At 45.2% G+C, this 20,000-nt stretch overlaps 2 protein-coding genes across 6 annotated transcripts in view; one reads left to right on the top strand and one right to left on the bottom strand.

Annotated features, from left to right (window-relative positions):
• slc6a8 (solute carrier family 6 member 8) overlaps nt 1–3,782 on the top strand; it is a 33,415-nt gene extending 29,633 nt beyond the window's left edge. For all 4 annotated transcript variants that reach the window (XM_034536354.1, XM_034536352.1, XM_034536353.1 and 1 more), the window contains one exon: nt 1,199–3,782. In XM_034536354.1, coding sequence (XP_034392245.1) covers nt 1,199–1,330 — 132 coding nt within the window. In that variant the 3' untranslated portion in view covers nt 1,331–3,782. The remainder of the gene's footprint in view (nt 1–1,198) is intronic.
• An 8,824-nt stretch (nt 3,783–12,606) lies between these two features.
• Nucleotides 12,607–20,000, bottom strand: part of bcap31 (B cell receptor associated protein 31) — an 8,763-nt gene continuing 1,369 nt past the window's right edge. The window contains exons 2-7 of one of the 2 annotated variants that reach the window (XM_034536412.1): nt 19,335–20,000; nt 18,997–19,141; nt 17,627–17,762; nt 16,145–16,271; nt 14,135–14,235; nt 12,607–13,890 (exon numbers count right to left, since the gene is read on the bottom strand). The exon at nt 19,335–20,000 is cut by the window's right edge and continues 127 nt beyond it. In XM_034536412.1, the coding sequence (XP_034392303.1) occupies nt 13,864–13,890; nt 14,135–14,235; nt 16,145–16,271; nt 17,627–17,762; nt 18,997–19,141; nt 19,335–19,533 (735 nt within the window). In that variant the 5' untranslated portion in view covers nt 19,534–20,000 and the 3' untranslated portion in view covers nt 12,607–13,863. The remainder of the gene's footprint in view (nt 13,891–14,134; nt 14,236–16,144; nt 16,272–17,626; nt 17,763–18,996; nt 19,142–19,334) is intronic. The other variant, XM_034536411.1, reaches the window with a different exon arrangement.

Genomic DNA, 20,000 nt, shown 5'->3' on the forward strand with positions numbered 1-20,000 from the left:
ACACTGAGAGGGACAAAGAGACAATGAAAGACACTGGGAGGGACACAGACACTGGGAGGGACTGGGAGACACTGAGAGGGACAAAGAGACAATGAAAGACACTGGGAGGGACACAGACACTGGGAGGGACACAGACACTGGGAGGGACACAGACACTGGGAGGGATACAGACACTGGGAGGGACACTGAGACACTGGGAGGGACACAGACACTGGGAGGGACACAGACACTGGGAGGGACACAGACACTGGGAGGGACACTGAGACACTGGGAGGGATACAGACACTGGGAGGGATACAGACACTGGGAGGGATACAGACACTGGGAGGGACACAGACACTGGGAGGGATACAGACACTGGGAGGGACACAGACACTGGGAGGGATACAGACACTGGGAGGGACACAGACACTGGGAGGGACACAGACACTGGGAGGGACACAGACACTGGGAGGGATACAGACACTGGGAGGGATACAGACACTGGGAGGGACACAGACACTGGGAGGGACACAGACACTGGGAGGGACACAGACACTGGGAGGGACACAGACACTGGGAGGGATACAGACACTGGGAGGGACACAGACACTGGGAGGGATACAGACACTGGGAGGGACACAGACACTGGGAGGGACACAGACACTGGGAGGGATACAGACACTGGGAGGGATACAGACACTGGGAGGGATACAGACACTGGGAGGGACACAGACACTGGGAGGGATACAGACACTGGGAGGGACACAGACACTGGGAGGGACACAGACACTGGGAGGGATACAGACACTGGGAGGGACACAGACACTGGAAGGGACACAGACACTGGGAGGGACACTGACACTGGGAGGGACACAGACACTGGGAGGGACACAGACACTGGGAGGGATACAGACACTGGGAGGGATACAGACACTGGGAGGGACACAGACACTGGGAGGGATACAGACACTGGGAGGGATACAGACACTGGGAGGGATACAGACACTGGGAGGGACACAGACACTGGGAGGGACACAGACACTGGGAGGGACACAGACACTGGGAGGGACACAGACACAGTAAAAGTACTGGTACTACCCTGTACGTATACTATGTTTTTTCTACACGCTCTTTTGTCAACGCTGCACCGATTGGTGTGTTACTGTCTCTTTAACGTCCCGGCTCACCTGTCTGTCCTCCTCCTGTCTGTCTGCAGCGCTGGGCCCACCTGACCACCCCGGTGTGGGGGGCCCACCAGCTGGAGTACATGGCCCCCGACATCAAGTCCCTGAGCTCGCTGTCCACCGCCGACGACAACAAGGTCATCATCTTCGAGAGCGTCATGTAGGCGGGGCCTCCACCGGGCACCGAGCCCTTTGATTGGCCGCTTCCAGTCCTCACCAGGAACACCGCCGTGTTTCAGACCCAGAGAAGAAGAAGAAAAAGAAGAAGAAGAGAACGCTGCAGCTCCTCCAGGAGGTTTTATATCCACACTCTGGGTTCTCCACCTGTGAAGGTTCCACTCCTCCAGACAAATGTAAATATTATTCTCTTTGAAGATTTTAAGGATCAAATGCTTCATTTTTTTCCCACAAAATGTCGAACGCTGGAGAAGCTAAAGAAGGCGGAGCTTAAAACGAAGAAAAAACACTGCTGAACGTCAAGCTTCCTCCATGTTGGATGAAGAGAATCAATGCAATCTAGTCTTTGTGTCACACACACACACACTCACACACACACACTCACACTATTAAACATCAAACCACAATGAATCGGTGCGTCAAAACATTTGTGTGTGTGTGTGTGTGTGTGTGTGTGTGTGTGTGATGGCTCTATTCAGACACAGTTGTAGACAGACGGACTGTCTGACCCCAGAAAACTCCCAGAGGTCAAAGGTCGTTTGTGTCTCTCTGCTTTTCAGTTCTGCTGTCAAACGTCGGTTTAGTTTACATTTATTTTGTGAAAGCCGCCATTTTGTTTTTTTACCCGCATCGCAAAAACTCGTCAAACTGCTGAAAACCTGCACCGAGACGGAGCCCTGGTCCCCGTTAAATCCAGAGCCCTGGTCCCCGTTAAATCCAGAGCCCTGGTCCCCGTTAAGTCCAGAGCCCTGGTCCCCGTTAAGTCCAGAGCCCTGGACCCCGTTGAGTCCAGAGACCTGGTCAACCACAGTTTCACAATACATTTAAGCGCCTCTCAGCGGATGGAGGACCTCCTCGTGAGGACCTCCTTGTGGGGACCTACTCGTGGACACCTTGTGGGGACCTCCTTGTGGGGACCTCCTTGTGGGGACCTCCTTGTGGGGACCTACTCGTGGACACCTCGTGAGGACCTCTTTGTGGGGACCTACTCATGGACACCTCGTGAGGACCTCCTTGTGGGGACCTCCTTGTGGGGACCTACTCGTGGACACCTTGTGAGGACCTCCTTGTGGGGACCTACTCGTGGACACCTCGTGAGGACCTCCTTGTGGGGACCTACTCGTGGACACTTCGTGAGGACCTCCTCGTGGACACCTCGATAAGGACCTCCTTGTTGGCCCTCGTAACGTCATTGGTATCAATACGATCGTATCCATAAGACCAGAGTGTTGTTTTCACTAAACGTTTTGCAGCAGGACTGAGGTTTAAAAGAGGCAGAGTTCCCGTTACATAGCAAACCCCTGAATCCACCACACTAATCCCAGTGAGTCCCTGAACGCACCCGACAGTCCTGATCCCAGAGCAGTCGGGACTCTTCTCCGTTCATCTTAAATATATTTTTATATTTAAAGATATTTAACTTTTCTTATTGTTTTAAACTAAATCCACTCAAACCTTTGAGGAAAACTAACCAACGCTTTTGAACTATTGATTAAGAAGCTGAACATCTTTGAATTGTTGTTCAAGAATAAAATACAGCAATTTTACTGATCAATTCTATTGACCCATAAATAGATGATAATCTTTAAAAATCATGAATGAAACTGTTATTATTGACTCAAACAGCTGCTGCTCTGAACCCCGCTGGCTCTGACCTTTGACCTCTTGTGTTCACGGGTCGACTGAAGTGCCAAACGGAGCAAAACTGTTCCCAGACCAGCCCCTCGGGCGGCCAATGACCCGTTCACTCTTCAATGCTGAGCTCCTCCCACCCAACGTCAAACAGACAGTCGCTGTAAAATAATAAAAATGTAATTACAGGTTTGTTTTGGACTCTTTCAACCAGGACAAAGATGGAGCTGATCAATTAAATGTAAGACATTCAAATGTATTTAATTAAATAAAATGGAATTCATATTATTTAATGGAATTAATTAAATTAAAAGGGATCCTGATTGGAAATGTTTAGCAAGTCAACAACACAGATATTATATTATTATTGTATAACAATAATACAATTAAATAGAATAATAATACAAATGATTATAATAAATGTATAATTGCCGTCGGGTGAAGAGATGAGAGCCGGGGGACTCAGCCGAGCGTTGCCTTACGTCGTTGTTTTAACGTCGTTGTCTTAACGTCGTTGTCTTAACGTCGTTTTAACGTCGTTGTCTTAACGTCGTTGTCTTAACGTCGTTGTCTTAACGTCGTTGTTTTAACGTCGTTGTTTTAACGTCGTTGTCTTAACGTCGTTGTCTTAACGTCGTTGTTTTAACGTCGTTGTCTTAACGTCGTTGTCTTAACGTCGTTAACGTTGTTGTCTTAACGTCGTTGTCTTAACGTCGTTGTCTTAACGTCCTGGTTTACAATCAACCAATCAGCAGTCTGCGGGGCATGTCTACAACTCTGTCTCCTAGCAACCATCCACCTGTCAGAGGGGGCGGGGCGGGGCGGGGGGGGAAAGAAAAACATATTTGCACATTGTACGATAACGTTGCTTTAAAAAAAAAAAAAAGAAGTTGTGTTTTGTTTTACATATTGTAAAATGAATCAGAGATTTATTTTGTGGAGGCTTTTATTTTGTTGAGTATGAACAGATCTATATATATATTGATTATCTATATTTGATGCAGTATGTGATTGTGATGATTTCTGGCCGATTGTTCACGTTTTAGCCGGTCGAGCGGCTCCAGCTTCAGGCTACCTCACTTCAGACTTTCAAAATAAACTTCCTTCAGCTTTTTATGCAAATGTTTCGGCGGCAGGGCGGCAGGAGAGGATTCTGGGAAGTTTTTCTGGAAGCATTTCCCTCCTTGCCTGCTTCTCGTTGCAGCTTTAAAGGTTCTGCAACACCGATGACTTTAAGATTCTCAAAATGTGACACATGAACATTTAAAAAGTTTCACTCCAGTAACAAAAAAATGAACAAAAACGGTTTTAAAAGCGTCGCATTTCTGTAATTAATTTAAAGTATTATATTTGATGTGTTTATATTGTGTCGGTGCTGCGAGGCCTTTAAACACCGTCTGACCGGCTCATGTGAACAAGCGGCGGGGAGCGGGGCTTTTATTTTGGTGGGTTTTGCTGCGATGCAGTGACGTTGAGGCTTTGCTTTGTGTGTCCCTGAATGCACCACGAAAGGGAATCTTTAATTTTTCTTCTTTTTTTTTTAATTTCTAATTTTCAAAGTGCTCAAGAGTTTGAAGAGTTTTAGAGTTTTAGAGGATTTATTTTTCTCTGTGTTTTCCTGGATATCAGCGACCCCCCCCCCCCCCCCTCACATTATTATTATTATTATTATTATCATTATTATTATTTAAAAGCAGAAAAAAACTATTGAATCAGCTCATTTCATAGAATTAAACTTCATGTGTTCCACATCATGTCAGCTGGTGAAATAAAGAGGTTTTAATAATAAATAAGTTGTTTGTTTGGACTGAAACAGGCAGAACAACAACAATAATAATAATAATAATCCAGCTGGACAGCAACCTCAATCGGGTGCTGCTCAGTAAAACTAAAACTACATATCCCAGAAGTCAGTGGGAGCTTCAGTTATCGACTGAAAACATCAGTGAGAAATGTAATCAATATTAAAATATAAAATGTGAATTAAGCGTTTAAACATTAAACTAATGAAACTATTGCAGCTCTTCAGCTGAGCGATGATTTTAAGTGACAGATTATTACTGACTATTAAAACTAATACGATTATTGATTATTGTCAAGTACCACTGATAATTAAGTAATTAATATTTCATTAATCAAACTAACGGGCAGAATTTTATAGAAACTTTAACTCTAACTGAGTCTTTTATTTTGAAAGGTCTCATCTCTGGAGCCTGGTGGGTCAGAAACGGAAAATATTTAAATAAATTAAGACAAAATAAAAAAATATGTAAATATAAATATATATATTTATATTTACATATTAAAAAACTGTTGAGAAAATGAAAAAGTACCAAAATCTGATATTTCGTGTCATTTTGTCTTTGTGCTCTTCTGCCAAAAAAAATACAAAAACTTTGTTGTGACAGAATCTTTGATTTAAAACTGGAAACCTGACAGGAAGTCACATTTATTTAAGAAAATAAAAGGTGAATTGTTCTTCTCACTGGAGAATGATGTGGGTTTTTCAACCCAAAATAAATATTAGATAGTTAATACATCCACCAATATATATATATATATATATATATATATATATATATATATATATATATATATATATATATTTCCTGTTTAATTCTCAAAAATTCAATTAAATATAATAAAAAAATGACTATTTGTTTGTAAAGAAAATAAAAATTAATTTAGTGTTTTTAGACTACATGAATAAATATAAATAAATACAAACATTAATGATAATAAAAGGATTTCTCTCAGACTTCTAACAGCACAATAATTTTTTTTTAAATACAAAAATTACAAAATGAACTTTGGTGACGTCAAACATTTCAACTTTTTTAATTCAAATATCTGGACCCTTAAACCTAAAACTGTAAAGAACTAAATAAATTTGCATCATCGATTCTGTCCGACAAACTTCACCGTCGGCTGGTTTCAACGTTTATTTCAGCTTCGTTTATTATTGTTGTTTTTAGATACTTTTTGAAAAATAGTGCCACTGATTTTATAGCCAAAAACATTGCCAAAGTGTTTTTTAACCTCCAAAAATAAAAAGAAGCAAATACGGAAGAAGTTTATTTCTTTTCTCGACACAACGGGCTGTTTTTTTTATAATGTCGCTGGTGCTCCTGAAATAAAAAACGTTTCTGACCTTGAGGTCGGATCAGTGGAACCAGCAGGGGGCGCTCTCCTCTGGCCGGAACTCCCTTCGTGTTTGAGCTGGAAACTCCACGTCAGGAAACGAGTCCCTGAAGGTCTCGTTTCACAGAAACTAAAATCAGAAGTCACAGAAGAAGAAAACTGTCACTCACTTATATTATACTCACCAGTTACCTCTAGCAAAGCATCATGGGAGCTGTAGTTGTTCACCTCTAGCAAAGCATCATGGGAGCTGTAGTTGTTCACCTCTAGCAAAGCATCATGGGAGCTGTAGTTTTATTTGTCTGAAGACGTTTCCAGCTGAAACTCGCTGACGCCGTTCGTGTTGTGATTTGTGACTTCCTGTGACTTCCTGTGACTTCCTGTGACTTCCTGTGACTTCCTGTGACTTCCTGTGACTTCCTGTGACTTCCTGTGACTTCCTGTCTTCCATCCAGAGCCGTAGACTAGACGATCGATTAGAGCCGATCTGTAGATTGATCCATTAGTAGCTGTGTACTAACGACACTCGGGACTCTACGTTAACGAGTCACCAGCCAAAAATATTAAATAAAAACTCGCCGACTTAGTCGATGATGTCAGTTAACTCCGAGCCCTGATGATGTCACCTGTGTTTCATTGACCTTTGACCCCTGTGAGGGTCTCCATGCTGTGATCACTGTGCTCGTCAACAACGCAATAAAACTAATTCATGACAGCTGATCCGTCTCCGTGGTTACTGGGTGTGTTTGAGTTTTAGTGAAGAGAAAAGGTTCAGCTTATTAGTATACCTATTTATTATTATCTTACTGAATTATTATTATTATTTTGTATTTTATTTCTAGGATTTTGACATCTTTATCCAACAGAGTTAAAGTTTGAAAATGTTCACATATCGAAGGATAGATTGACAGGAAGTAGACAAGGACAGGAAGTAGACGAAGACAGGACTAACATGAGGAAAGGAAGTAGAGGACAGGAAGTAGACGAGGACAGGAAGTAGACGAAGACAGGACTAACATGAGGACAGGAAGTAGAGGACAGGAAGTAGACGAGGACAAGGAGTAGACGAGGACAGGAAGTAGACAAAGACAGGACTAACATGAGGACAGGAAGTAGAGGAGGACAGGACTAACATGAGGACAGGAAGTAGACGAGGACAGGACTAACATGAGGACAGGAAGTAGACGAGGACAAGGAGTAGACGAGGACAGGAAGTAGACGAAGACAGGACTAACATGAGGACAGGAAGTAGAGGAGGACAAGGAGTAGACGAGGACAGGAAGTAGACGAAGACAGGACTAACATGAGGACAGGAAGTAGACGAGGACAGAACTAACATGAGGACAGGAAGTAGACGAGGACAGGACTAACATGAGGACAGGAAGTAGACGAGGACAAGGACAGGAAGTAGACGAAGACAGGACTAACATGAGGAAAGGAAGTAGAGGAGGACAGGAAGTAGACGAGGACAAGGAGTAGACGAGGACAGGACTAACATGAGGACAGGAAGTAGAGGACAGGAAGTAGACGAGGACAAGGAGTAGACGAGGACAGGAAGTAGACGAAGACAGGACTAACATGAGGACAGGAAGTAGACGAGGACAGGACTAACATGAGGACAGGAAGTAGACGAGGACAAGGAGTAGACGAGGACAGGAAGTAGACGAAGACAGGACTAACATGAGGACAGGAAGTAGACGAGGACAGGACTAACATGAGAACAGGAAGTAGACGAGGACAAGGAGTAGACGAGGACAGGAAGTAGACGAAGACAAGACTAACATGAGGACAGGAAGTAGAGGACAGGAAGTAGACGAGGACAAGGAGTAGACGAGGACAGGAAGTAGACGAAGACAGGACTAACATGAGGACAGGAAGTAGACGAGGACAGGACTAACATGAGGACAGGAAGTAGACGAGGACAAGGACAGGAAGTAGACGAAGACAGGACTAACATGAGGACAGGAAGTAGAGGACAGGAAGTAGACGAGGACAAGGAGTAGACGAGGACAGGAAGTAGACGAAGACAGGACTAACATGAGGACAGGAAGTAGACGAGGACAGGACTAAGACAAGTAGACGAGGACAGGACTAACATGAGGACAGGAAGTAGAGGACAGGAAGTAGACGAGGACAAGGAGTAGACGAGGACAGGAAGTAGACGAAGACAGGACTAACATGAGGACAGGAAGTAGAGGAGGACAGGACTAACATGAGGACAGGAAGTAGAGGACAGGAAGTAGACGAGGACTAAGACAAGTAGACGAGGACAGGAAGTAGACGAGGACTAAGACAAATAGACGAGGACAGGAAGTAGACGAAGACAGGACTAACATGAGGACAGGAAGTAGAGGACAGGAAGTAGACGAGGACTAAGACAAGTAGACGAGGACAGGAAGTAGACGAGGACTAAGACAAATAGACGAGGACAGGAAGTAGACGAGGACAGGACTAACATGAGGACAGGAAGTAGAGGAGGACAGGACTAAGACAAATAGACGAGGACAGGAAGTAGACGAAGACAGGACTAACATGAGGACAGGAAGTAGGAGGACAGGACTAAGACAAGTAGACGAGGACAGGACTAAGACAAATAGACGAGAACAGGAAGTAGACGAGGACAGGACTAACATGAGGACAGGAAGTAGACGAGGACAGGACTAAGACAAGTAGACGAGGACAGGAAGTAGACGAAGACAGGACTAACATGAGGAAAGGAAGTAGAAGACAGGAAGTAGAGGAGGACAGGACTAACATGAGGACAGGAAGTAGAGGACAGGAAGTAGACGAGGACAAGGAGTAGACGAGGACAGGAAGTAGACGAAGACAGGACTAACATGAGGACAGGAAGTAGACGAGGACAGGACTAACATGAGGACAGGAAGTAGACGAGGACAGGAAGTAGACGAAGACAGGACTAACATGAGGACAGGAAGTAGACAAGGACAAGGAGTAGACGAGGACAGGAAGTAGACGAAGACAGGACTAACATGAGGACAGGAAGTAGACGAGGACAGGACTAAGAAAAGTAGACGAGGACAGGAAGTAGACAAGTAGACGAGGACTAAGACAAGTAGACGAGGACAGGAAGTAGACGAAGACAGGACTAACATGAGGACAGGAAGTAGACAAGGACAAGGAGTAGACGAGGACAGGAAGTAGACGAAGACAGGACTAACATGAGGACAGGAAGTAGACAAGGACAGGACTAAGACAAGTAGACGAGGACAGGACTAACATGAGGACAGGAAGTAGAGGACAGGAAGTAGACGAGGACAAGGAGTAGACGAGGACAGGAAGTAGACGAAGACAGGACTAACATGAGGACAGGAAGTAGAGGAGGACAGGACTAACATGAGGACAGGAAGTAGACGAAGACAGGACTAACATGAGGACAAGAAGTAGAGGACAGGAAGTAGACGAGGACTAAGACAAGTAGACGAGGACAGGAAGTAGACGAGGACTAAGACAAATAGACGAGGACAGGAAGTAGACGAAGACAGGACTAACATGAGGACAGGAAGTAGAGGACAGGAAGTAGACGAGGACTAAGACAAGTAGACGAGGACAGGAAGTAGACGAGGACTAAGACAAATAGACAAGGACAGGAAGTAGACGAGGACAGGACTAACATGAGGACAGGAAGTAGAGGAGGACAGGACTAAGACAAATAGACGAGGACAGGAAGTAGACGAAGACAGGACTAACATGAGGACAGGAAGTAGGAGGACAGGACTAAGACAAGTAGACGAGGACAGGACTAAGACAAATAGACGAGAACAGGAAGTAGACGAGGACAGGACTAACATGAGGACAGGAAGTAGACGAGGACAGGACTAAGACAAGTAGACGAGGACAGGAAGTAGACGAAGACAGGACTAACATGAGGAAAGGAAGTAGAAGACAGGAAGTAGAGGAGGACAGGACTAACATGAGGACAGGAAGTAGAGGACAGGAAGTAGACGAGGACAAGGAGTAGACGAGGACAGGAAGTAGACGAAGACAGGACTAACATGAGGACAGGAAGTAGACGAGGACAGGAAGTAGACGAAGACAGGACTAACATGAGGACAGGAAGTAGACGAGGACAGGAAGTAGACGAAGACAGGACTAACATGAGGACAGGAAGTAGACAAGGACAAGGAGTAGACGAGGACAGGAAGTAGACGAAGACAGGACTAACATGAGGACAGGAAGTAGACGAGGACAGGACTAAGAAAAGTAGACGAGGACAGGAAGTAGACAAGTAGACGAGGACTAAGACAAGTAGACGAGGACAGGAAGTAGACGAAGACAGGACTAACATGAGGACAGGAAGTAGACAAGGACAAGGAGTAGACGAGGACAGGAAGTAGACGAAGACAGGACTAACATGAGGACAGGAAGTGGACAAGGAGTAGACGAGGACAGGAAGTAGACGAAGACAGGACTAACATGAGGACAGGAAGTAGACGAGGACAGGACTAAGACAAGTAGACGAGGACAGGAAGTAGACAAGTAGACGAGGACTAAGACAAGTAGATGAGGACTAAGACAAATAGACGAGGACAGGAAGTAGACGAAGACAGGACTAACATGAGGACAGGAAGTAGACGAGGACAGGACTAAGACAAGTAGACGAGGACAGGAAGTAGACAAGTAGACGAGGACTAAGACAAATAGACGAGGACAGGAAGTAGACGAGGACAGGACTAAGACAAATAGACGAGGACAGGAAGTAGACGAGGACAGTCTGTTCATGGCGTAGTGACGGTAGTCTGGTGGAGACGTCTTTAAACTGAACTTCCAGGAAACAGAAGACAGAAATACGAAGACGTTCTTTTGGCCAAAGGTTCTCGGCTCGCCAGTGAAAACCGATCGGGGGAAGCGGAGCGGCTCAAACCGGCTCAAACCGGTTCCCAAAGCCGACCGGCGTCCAGACCAACAGCTGCCGGGCCGAGACGCTAAGTTTAGACACGAGGAAGTACTGCAGGACTAGTACTAGTACCAGTGTGTACAGGTACTTTACTGCAGGACTAGTACTAGTACCACAGTGTGTACAGGTACTTTACTGCAGGACTAGTACTAGTACCACAGAGTGTACAGGTACTTTACTGCAGGACTAGTACTAGTACCACAGTGTGTACAGGTACTTTACTGCAGGACTAGTACTAGTACCACAGTGTGTACAGGTACTTTACTGCAGGACTAGTACTAGTACCACAGTGTGTACAGGTACTTTACTGCAGGACTAGTACCACAGAGTGTACAGGTACTTTACTGTAGGACTAGTACTAGTACCACAGAGTGTACAGGTACTTTACTGTAGGACTAGTACCACAGAGTGTACAGGTACTTTACTGTAGGACTAGTACCACAGAGTGTACAGGTACTTTACTGTAGGACTAGTACTAGTACCACAGAGTGTACAGGTACTTTACTGTAGGACTAGTACCACAGAGTGTACAGGTACTTTACTGTAGGACTAGTACCACAGAGTGTACAGGTACTTTACTGTAGGACTAGTACTAGTACCACAGAGTGTACAGGTACTTTACTGTAGGACTAGTACTAGTACCACAGAGTGTACAGGTACTTTACTGCAGGACTAGTACTAGTACCACAGAGTGTACAGGTACTTTACTGCAGGACTAGTACTAGTACCACAGTGTGTACAGGTACTTTACTGCAGGACTAGTACTAGTACCACAGTGTGTACAGGTACTTTACTGCAGGACTAGTACTAGTACCACAGTGTGTACAGGTACTTTACTGCAGGACTAGTACCACAGAGTGTACAGGTACTTTACTGTAGGACTAGTACTAGTACCACAGAGTGTACAGGTACTTTACTGTAGGACTAGTACCACAGAGTGTACAGGTACTTTACTGTAGGACTAGTACCACAGAGTGTACAGGTACTTTACTGTAGGACTAGTACTAGTACCACAGAGTGTACAGGTACTTTACTGTAGGACTAGTACCACAGAGTGTACAGGTACTTTACTGTAGGACTAGTACCACAGAGTGTACAGGTACTTTACTGTAGGACTAGTACTAGTACCACAGAGTGTACAGGTACTTTACTGTAGGACTAGTACTAGTACCACAGAGTGTACAGGTACTTTACTGTAGGACTAGTACCACAGTGTGTACAGGTACTTTACTGTAGGACTAGTACCACAGAGTGTACAGGTACTTTACTGTAGGACTAGTACTAGTACCACAGAGTGTACAGGTACTTTACTGCAGGACTAGTACCACAGTGTGTACAGGTACTTTACTGTAGGACTAGTACTAGTACCACAGAGTGTACAGGTACTTTACTGTAGGACTAGTACCACAGAGTGTACAGGTACTTTACTGTAGGACTAGTACCACAGAGTGTACAGGTACTTTACTGCAGGACTAGTACCACAGAGTGTACAGACACCATTATATACTGTATTTAATAAATAAAGTTCTTCTTCTTTCATGTTCATTGGACAGACACACAAAGAAGAAACCTTCGACTCTGCAGAAGCAGCTTTATTTTTAGCACTTCATACTTTGAGATACAGTTCACCTCAAGACTTCCCATCATGCACCTCAGACTTCCCATGATGCACCTGAACATGAGAAAATAAAAGCACAGAAAAGTAGAATACAGAAATATGAACGTGATTTGGTCTCAAGTTTGTGTTTCAGAATAAAGCGTCAAAGCATGTAAACACTAAAATAATAATAATAATAATAATAATAATAAGCGTACATTCAGGCTCAAACGAAGCGTTTCAAACAGAGTGAAGCAAAGAAGCAAGTGAGAACCTTGTGGACTCAACCGTTCGTTAGCCGCGACACGAACGACGTCTGGAATAAAATGTCAAAACAAAAATCAGGTGACAAAAAAGGATTTTCAAAAAGAAAAGAAAAGGGTGGTCGTCATGTGACTAAAACACCACAACAGGAAGTAGAGTCCGTCAACTTCCTGTCTGGATGTTTAGTTCAGATTATTTTAACCAAACCACTTTTCAGATGGACGGTCAGTGACAAAAATGTATATTTGTTTGTTTTAAACGACATCTTTTGATTATCATTAATATTCCAGAGGAAGAAGATGTAGAGAAAGATCAAAGTCTATAAAAAAATATAACTTGTTCTTTAAATTCTCAAATTCACAACAATTTGTACTTGGGAACGACTTCATCTTCCTCTTCCTCTTCATCATTCTTCTCTCTGAACATTCTGACTCTTTAAACAGGATTTTAGTTCCTCGTGAAACATTTCTGTCCCGCAAGAAAGGAAAAAAAAACCAAGAGTCACGACTTCCGATGTTTAAAGTCGAAGATCTCAAAACAAAAAACGTTGAACCGTAAACAATAAAACTGAAAAAAAACGTTTTTCCAAACCGTGTTTATGACGATAACGACGGATCACTTTGTACGAGCAGAACTAGAGTTTAGACTGAGTGTATATGCACACATGTATAAAGATATATACGCATACTTTGACGTTACCGTGGCGATTGAGCTCGTATAAAGCCGACGTTTAACTACCGACTCCCGTAAAGTTCAAAGAACGTGGAATATTTAAACTCTACTTCGAGTCTTGAGCGCGTGGAATTAAAGTTTCTCATAAATCAACTCAAAGTGAAATGGAAAATCAAAACAAAGTTTCACAAACGAGCGACGAGATCTTAAACATTATATTATATTTGAACCACGTAGAATAACCAGATCAGTTCATCCAGAGCAGACGTGACACCGTCGGTGGAAGAGACGCCGTCTCCTCAGTCGGACTTCTTGTCGCTGGTGGCCTGCAGACAGAGAACAGGGCGGTAAAAACACGGGCGAGGACTGAGGAGCAGTGACTTAGAGACCTGTCAATCACCTTGTAGCCCCGCCCTAAAGCGTCCCCTGCTTTATGGTCTGTTTGACTCTGAATGACCATAATTAATAAAAGAACATCACGCTGTATTGAAGATTTGAAACCATAAAGTAATGACAGTAAATAACTTTACCTCTGGTTAGTGTGTGTGTGTGTGTGTGTGTGTGTGTTACCAGCAGTTTGCTGTGTTCCTCCAGCAGACGGTCGTACTCCACCGTCAGATTCTCCGCCTGTTTCTTCATCGCACGAACGTCACTGTCCGACTTCTGTAGCGCTGCGAACATGAAGTCCATCGTTAACCGTCACGGTGTAAATAAAGTTGTCCAGTGGAACGTGCATTTCTATAAAGAGGCGGGGCCTGTGCATTTCTATAAAGAGGCGGGGCCTGTGCATTTCTATAAAGAGGCGGGGCCTGTGCATTTCTATAAAGAGGCGGGGCCTGTGCATTTCTATAAACAAAGCTTGTTGCGCTGCTTTAATCGAGTCCCTGCTCTGCTGACCTCATCAAGTTCACATCTGCAGCATGAATCCCTCCGGATGCTAATGCTAAGCTAGCAATGAAGGAACTGCATGTTGCCATTAGCCACTACAGACTAAACCCCGGAGGCAGCCTTTATTGTGGCGGGGCACTTCAACCAATCCAAACATGTCTCCTGCCCCACTAGAGCAGACAAGACCCTGGACCACGTTACACCAACATGGCTGAGGACTACAAAGAAGGGGGGCATCAAGAGGGCCAAGCTGAGGGGGGCATCAAGAGGGCCAAGCTGAGGGGGGGGCATCAAGAGGGCCAAGCTGAGGGGGGGGCATCAAGAGGGCCAAGCTGAGGGGGGGGGGCATCAAGAGGGCCAACCTGAGGGGGGGGTGGGGGGGGGGGGAGCATCAAGAGGGCCAACCTGAGGGGGGGCATCAAGAGGGCCAAGCTGAGGGGGGGGGGGCATCAAGAGGGCCAACCTGAGGGGGGGTGGGGAGCATCAAGAGGGCCAACCTGAGGGGGGGGGGCATCAAGAGGGCCAAGCTGAGGGGGGGCATCAAGAGGGCCAAGCTGAGGGGGGGCATCAAGAGGGCCAACCTGAGGGGGGGTGGGGGTGGGGGGGAGCATCAAGAGGGCCAAACTGAGCCACAATGAGGACTGAGGAGAACTTCAACAACAACTCAGACCCCCGACTCATGTGGCAAGGCATTAACAGGGACAACCAGGAGAAGGAGGCCAGCAAGACTGTGCCCCCTGCAGACCACCTGCCCCTCTCCCCCACCAACGTGTCCCTGAAGGCATCCCTGGACGGCGCTTAAGGCCTGTGCTGGGCAGCTGACATCTTCCACCTGTCGCTGGACCGAGCAGCTGCTTCAAAACCACCTCAACCGTGCCAGACCCTCCTCAGGCGTTCCACAGGGCCGAGGCCTCTGCACACGTTTCTAACACCAACGACAAGTTTGCAGACGACACAGCGGTCGTGGTCCTCAACGAGGAGGAGGAGTCGGCCTACAGGGAGGAGGTCCGGCAACTGGCGGCGTAGTGCGCCAACAACCTGGCCCTCAACGCGGGAAAGAGCAAGGAGATCATTGTGGACTCAGAAAGACAACGCAAGCCCACAAACACCGACGGGCTCAGAAACTGTTTCTTCCCTCAGCTTCAACTTACTGAACTGAGCAGGAGGAGAGCTAGTAGCGTTAGCTAGTAACATGTTAGACGTTAGCTAGTAACGTTAGCTAGTAACATGTTAGACGTTAGCTAGTAACGTTAGACGTTAGCTAGTAACATGTTAGACGTTAGCTAGTAACATGTTAGACGTTAGCTAGTAACATGTTAGACGTTAGCTAGTAACATTAGACGTTAACTAGTAACATGTTAGACGTTAACTAGTAACATGTTAGACGTTAGCTAGTAACATGTTAGACGTTAGCTAGTAACATGTTAGACGTTAGCTAGTAACATGTTAGACGTTAGCTAGTAACATGTTAGACGTTAGCTAGTAACGTTAGCAGTATTGCTAACGGAGAACCATCAGAGGTTCACTTTATTACATGAGGCATTCAGGCTCACATCAGTGACATGATGATGCGTTCAGGCTCTTCAGTGACATGATGGTGCGTTCAGGCTCATATTTTGATGAGTTTATTGATCCGTAACACGAGTACTTCCCCACTGTGGTACTCTGAGTAAAGGAGTTCTTGCTCCTCACCCTTCTTGGAGGCGTCCAGCTCCTCCTTCAGGGTCTTCACCTCCTCCTTCAGGGTCTTGTTCTCCTCCTGCGGCGCGCCTCCTTTCTTTCCGGCCGCCGGCAGCTCGACTCCGGCGTCACGAAGTTTCTGTCGAGACGAAAAACACACAAAAAAAGTTTTACATTTAACGTTTATTTCCTCGAGAAGGTTCAAATTAAAACGTTTAGAAAGATTAATTAACACGCACTTCAAATTAAAAGCTCTCCAGCCTTGCAGCGGACTTTGTTTCCCCAACAAGACTTTTATTGTGAAAAATAAGTTTCATAAAAGCTTCCGTCCTGTTGGTGCACAAACATCCAGTTTGTATAAATAATAATATTGAAGTAAACAGCCTGCACACAGATTAAAGACTTTAATAAATAACAGATTAAACATACATTAACTCTGACTTTGTTTATGTTTTGCATTTTTAAATATGTTTATTTACACCTTAATTAATATCTTATAATTGTAAGATACAACAATAACTGCTCAAAGTCCCTAAAGAATAATTAATAAAGTTCTCACAGCTTCACCACATGAAGAAGAAGTCGGTGTGTGTTTGGAGACGAGCAGCTGTTCATAGACAGCCGCTCCAGATTCATCCTGCTCTCTGATTGGCTGACGGTTTCACTCCCATGTGGCTCACCCAACACATCATTAATAAATTATATTTTTTATTAATAATTAATTATATAATTATATATTAAATTATTGATTACAAGAAGATTGAAAACGGTCCTCAAAGAGCCTCTGAACAGAGGCCTCACTCCGTTGGGACTACAGAAGCCTCAGAGTGACGCCTCTTTAATCACAAACTATCTTTGATAAATCATCAGCTTCAGTTAACGACAGTTTGGACCCTGAAAGGATGAAATACTCTATTTTATTGTGTGTAAATATGTGTGTGTATCAGTGTGTGTATCAGTGTGTGTAAATATGTGTGTGTATCAGTGTGTAGAGATGTGTGTGTAGAGATATGTGTGTAAATATATGTATGTAAATATGTGTGTAAATATATGTGTGTGTGTAAATATACGTGTGTATCAGTGTGTGTAAATATGTGTGTGTATCAGTGTGTGTAAATATGTGTGTGTATCAGTGTGTGTAGTCATGTGTGCGTCATTGTGTGTGTGTGTGTGTGTCACATGCGGATGAAGCACTCTCTCCTTTTAGCAGCAGAGGACGTGGTGATCTTTACATCGGTCAAGTTACCAGTGAGTGTGTGTGTGTGCGTGTGTGTGTGCGTGTGTGTGTATCCACATTGTTGAATGAGTGTGTCTCTGAATGTGTGCGGTGTTTATGTGGGCACTAGATCAGTGCTGCCCCCCTCTGGTGAGCTGAAGGAACAGCAGCATCTCAAAACACGTTTCTACCATTTTGTTTCATTTCATGAACGCAACACGAGTCGTCACCTCTTGGGTCACATAAAAATATTAATATAATAATATAAGTATAAGCACCTCCTGCAGCAGCTCGTTGTCCTCCATGTACTTCTTGGCGGCGTTGCTGGCGCCCTCCGCCTGCTTCTTGAAGGCCTCGTTGGACGCCATGAGCGTGGCCTGCTGGGAGAGCAGGGTGGCGATGCGACGCAGCAAGCTGGGGGGACGCAAAGGGGGAGGAGTCAGCGAGGGCACACGCCCACATCTGAATAAAGAGCAACCGTAAAAAAGTCTCGTCTTCAATTCATGATTCAACGTTATTTTAAAACAATGTTTGTAAATATTAAACCGTTCAAAGTTTCAGATTTGTTGGTCTCAGAATCATGAATCATGATGAGGAGCTCAGAATTAAATGTTTTAACACAATTTGATTAAAGCAAACAGATTATTTGAAAGAGATTTTAAATGAGACGCGTAGAAAATTAAATGTTTGATGTGTTCAAGGACCGTCAGAAAGATGGAAAACTCACGTTATTTTACAGCTTCTGGCTGATAAACAGTGTGTGTGTGTGTGTGTGTCTGTGTGTGTGTGTGTGTGTGTGGTAAATCAAGTCATCCGTCACAGGGTGATGTCTCAACACATTATACACCACCCAATATAGCCAGACACACACTTGACATTTCCTAGTTGAGGTGTGTGTGATGATGTCATCATTAGGAGGGGGGGTGGGGGGGTGGGGGGGGGGGGGGGGGGGGGAGTTCCAACATGTTGAACTTTAAGTATTCGTGTTGAATAACTTGTTGACGCAACAATGAACTTTAATAAAACGGATTTGAATCAAAATAAACAGAAATAAACCTGAACTTTTAAAGCTCGTTTTCTGGAGTTTGATGCTAAGCTACGCTAACGTCAACTTGTTGCGAAGACGTTAATCTTTAAAAACCCAAATCGGGTTCTTTCCGTTCCCGATGTTTCCGCCGGTGAGAAACGGGCTCGGTCTAAACGCTGGAGTCCTCCCGTTACAGCAGCTGCTGCCGAGCCCCGCCCCCTGCAGGCCGAGCCCCGCCCCCTGCAGGCCGAGCCCCGCCCCCTGCAGGCCGAGCGCCGCCACAGCACCCGATCACATAATCAGTTGTATGAACGGAGCCTGAAGGCATCGCGAGTGTCGTGGATTTCACGTATTGATCGTGCAACAAGAGTTCGTCATTTATCAACTTAAATAACTCCAGAACCACGAAGAAGAAACGAGACCGTCAGCCAATCAGAGGCAGAGCCACACCTACAAGCTCCGTGTGTGTGTGTGTGTGTCCAAACACACACACACACACAGCTGCTCATTCTTTCCATCTAACTGTAAAATTCCTCTGCATTTAGAACGTCGCTCTCCGTGTGTGTGTTACAGTGCACATGTTCCTGTGTGTGTGTGTGTGTGTGTGTGTGTGTGTCTCACAGGCAGAGCAGCAGGGCGAAGCCGGCGATGTACTCGTTCCTCTGAGCTCTGAACAGCTTCATGTGAATGTGTTCAATGGCAATCGGGTTGTTGGTGAGATCCACCTTCTCCGTCACGCTGTACTTCCTCACCTCACGGAACGCATCTACACACACACACACACACACACACACACACACACACACACACACACACACATCATGTATATAAGAGGATGGTGGTCAGGAGAGAGAATGCAGCTTTAAGACTTTTTAAAGACAGAAATAAGATCATTAATTCTCAATATTTACCAGTAGAATAAGAACCTCACTGAGAAAGATCATTATTTCCACACATACCGATGAGCAGGAAGACGAGGATGGCGATGGCCACCATGAAGGAAGTGTTCCCATAGAGAGCGATGGTCTGAATGATCCGGGACTTGAAGATCTTACTCCACCTGGAGACAAGAGAAGGTGGAGGTCTGGGGCCATCTAGTGCGTCTGACACACACATACACACACACACACACACACACATACACATACACATACACATACAGTCTGGGTCCTTTTGTCTTTCAGGCTGTTCATCAGCTGATGAGCCACACCTGAGCCTGGAGGCACCTGAAGACAGAGGGCTCTCCTGATTGGCTGCTCTCCAGACAGCCAATCAGCTCCTTTGTGTTAACCTAGTTGTGTTCTTTAAATAAATGACTAACGTGGTTAACTGGTCTCCATGTTGCCGTCTGAGCCGGGTTGTAACACAATAAATATGTTTGTATGCATTTAATCTGCTCCAGCGGACTCGGGGCCCAGGTCTAGAGGACTCGGGGTCCAGGTCTAGAGGACTCGGGGCCCAGGTCTAGAGGACTCGGGGCCCAGGTCTAGCGGACTCGGGGTCCAGGTCTAGAGGACTCGGGGCACAGGTCTAGAGGACTCGGGGCACAGGTCTAGAGGACTCGGGGCACAGGTCTAGCGGACTCGGGGCACAGGTCTAGCGGACTCGTCTAGCGGACTCGGGGC

This window comes from Cyclopterus lumpus, chromosome 7 (assembly GCF_009769545.1).
Source record: "Cyclopterus lumpus isolate fCycLum1 chromosome 7, fCycLum1.pri, whole genome shotgun sequence".
Taxonomy (NCBI): Eukaryota; Metazoa; Chordata; class Actinopteri; order Perciformes; family Cyclopteridae; genus Cyclopterus; species Cyclopterus lumpus.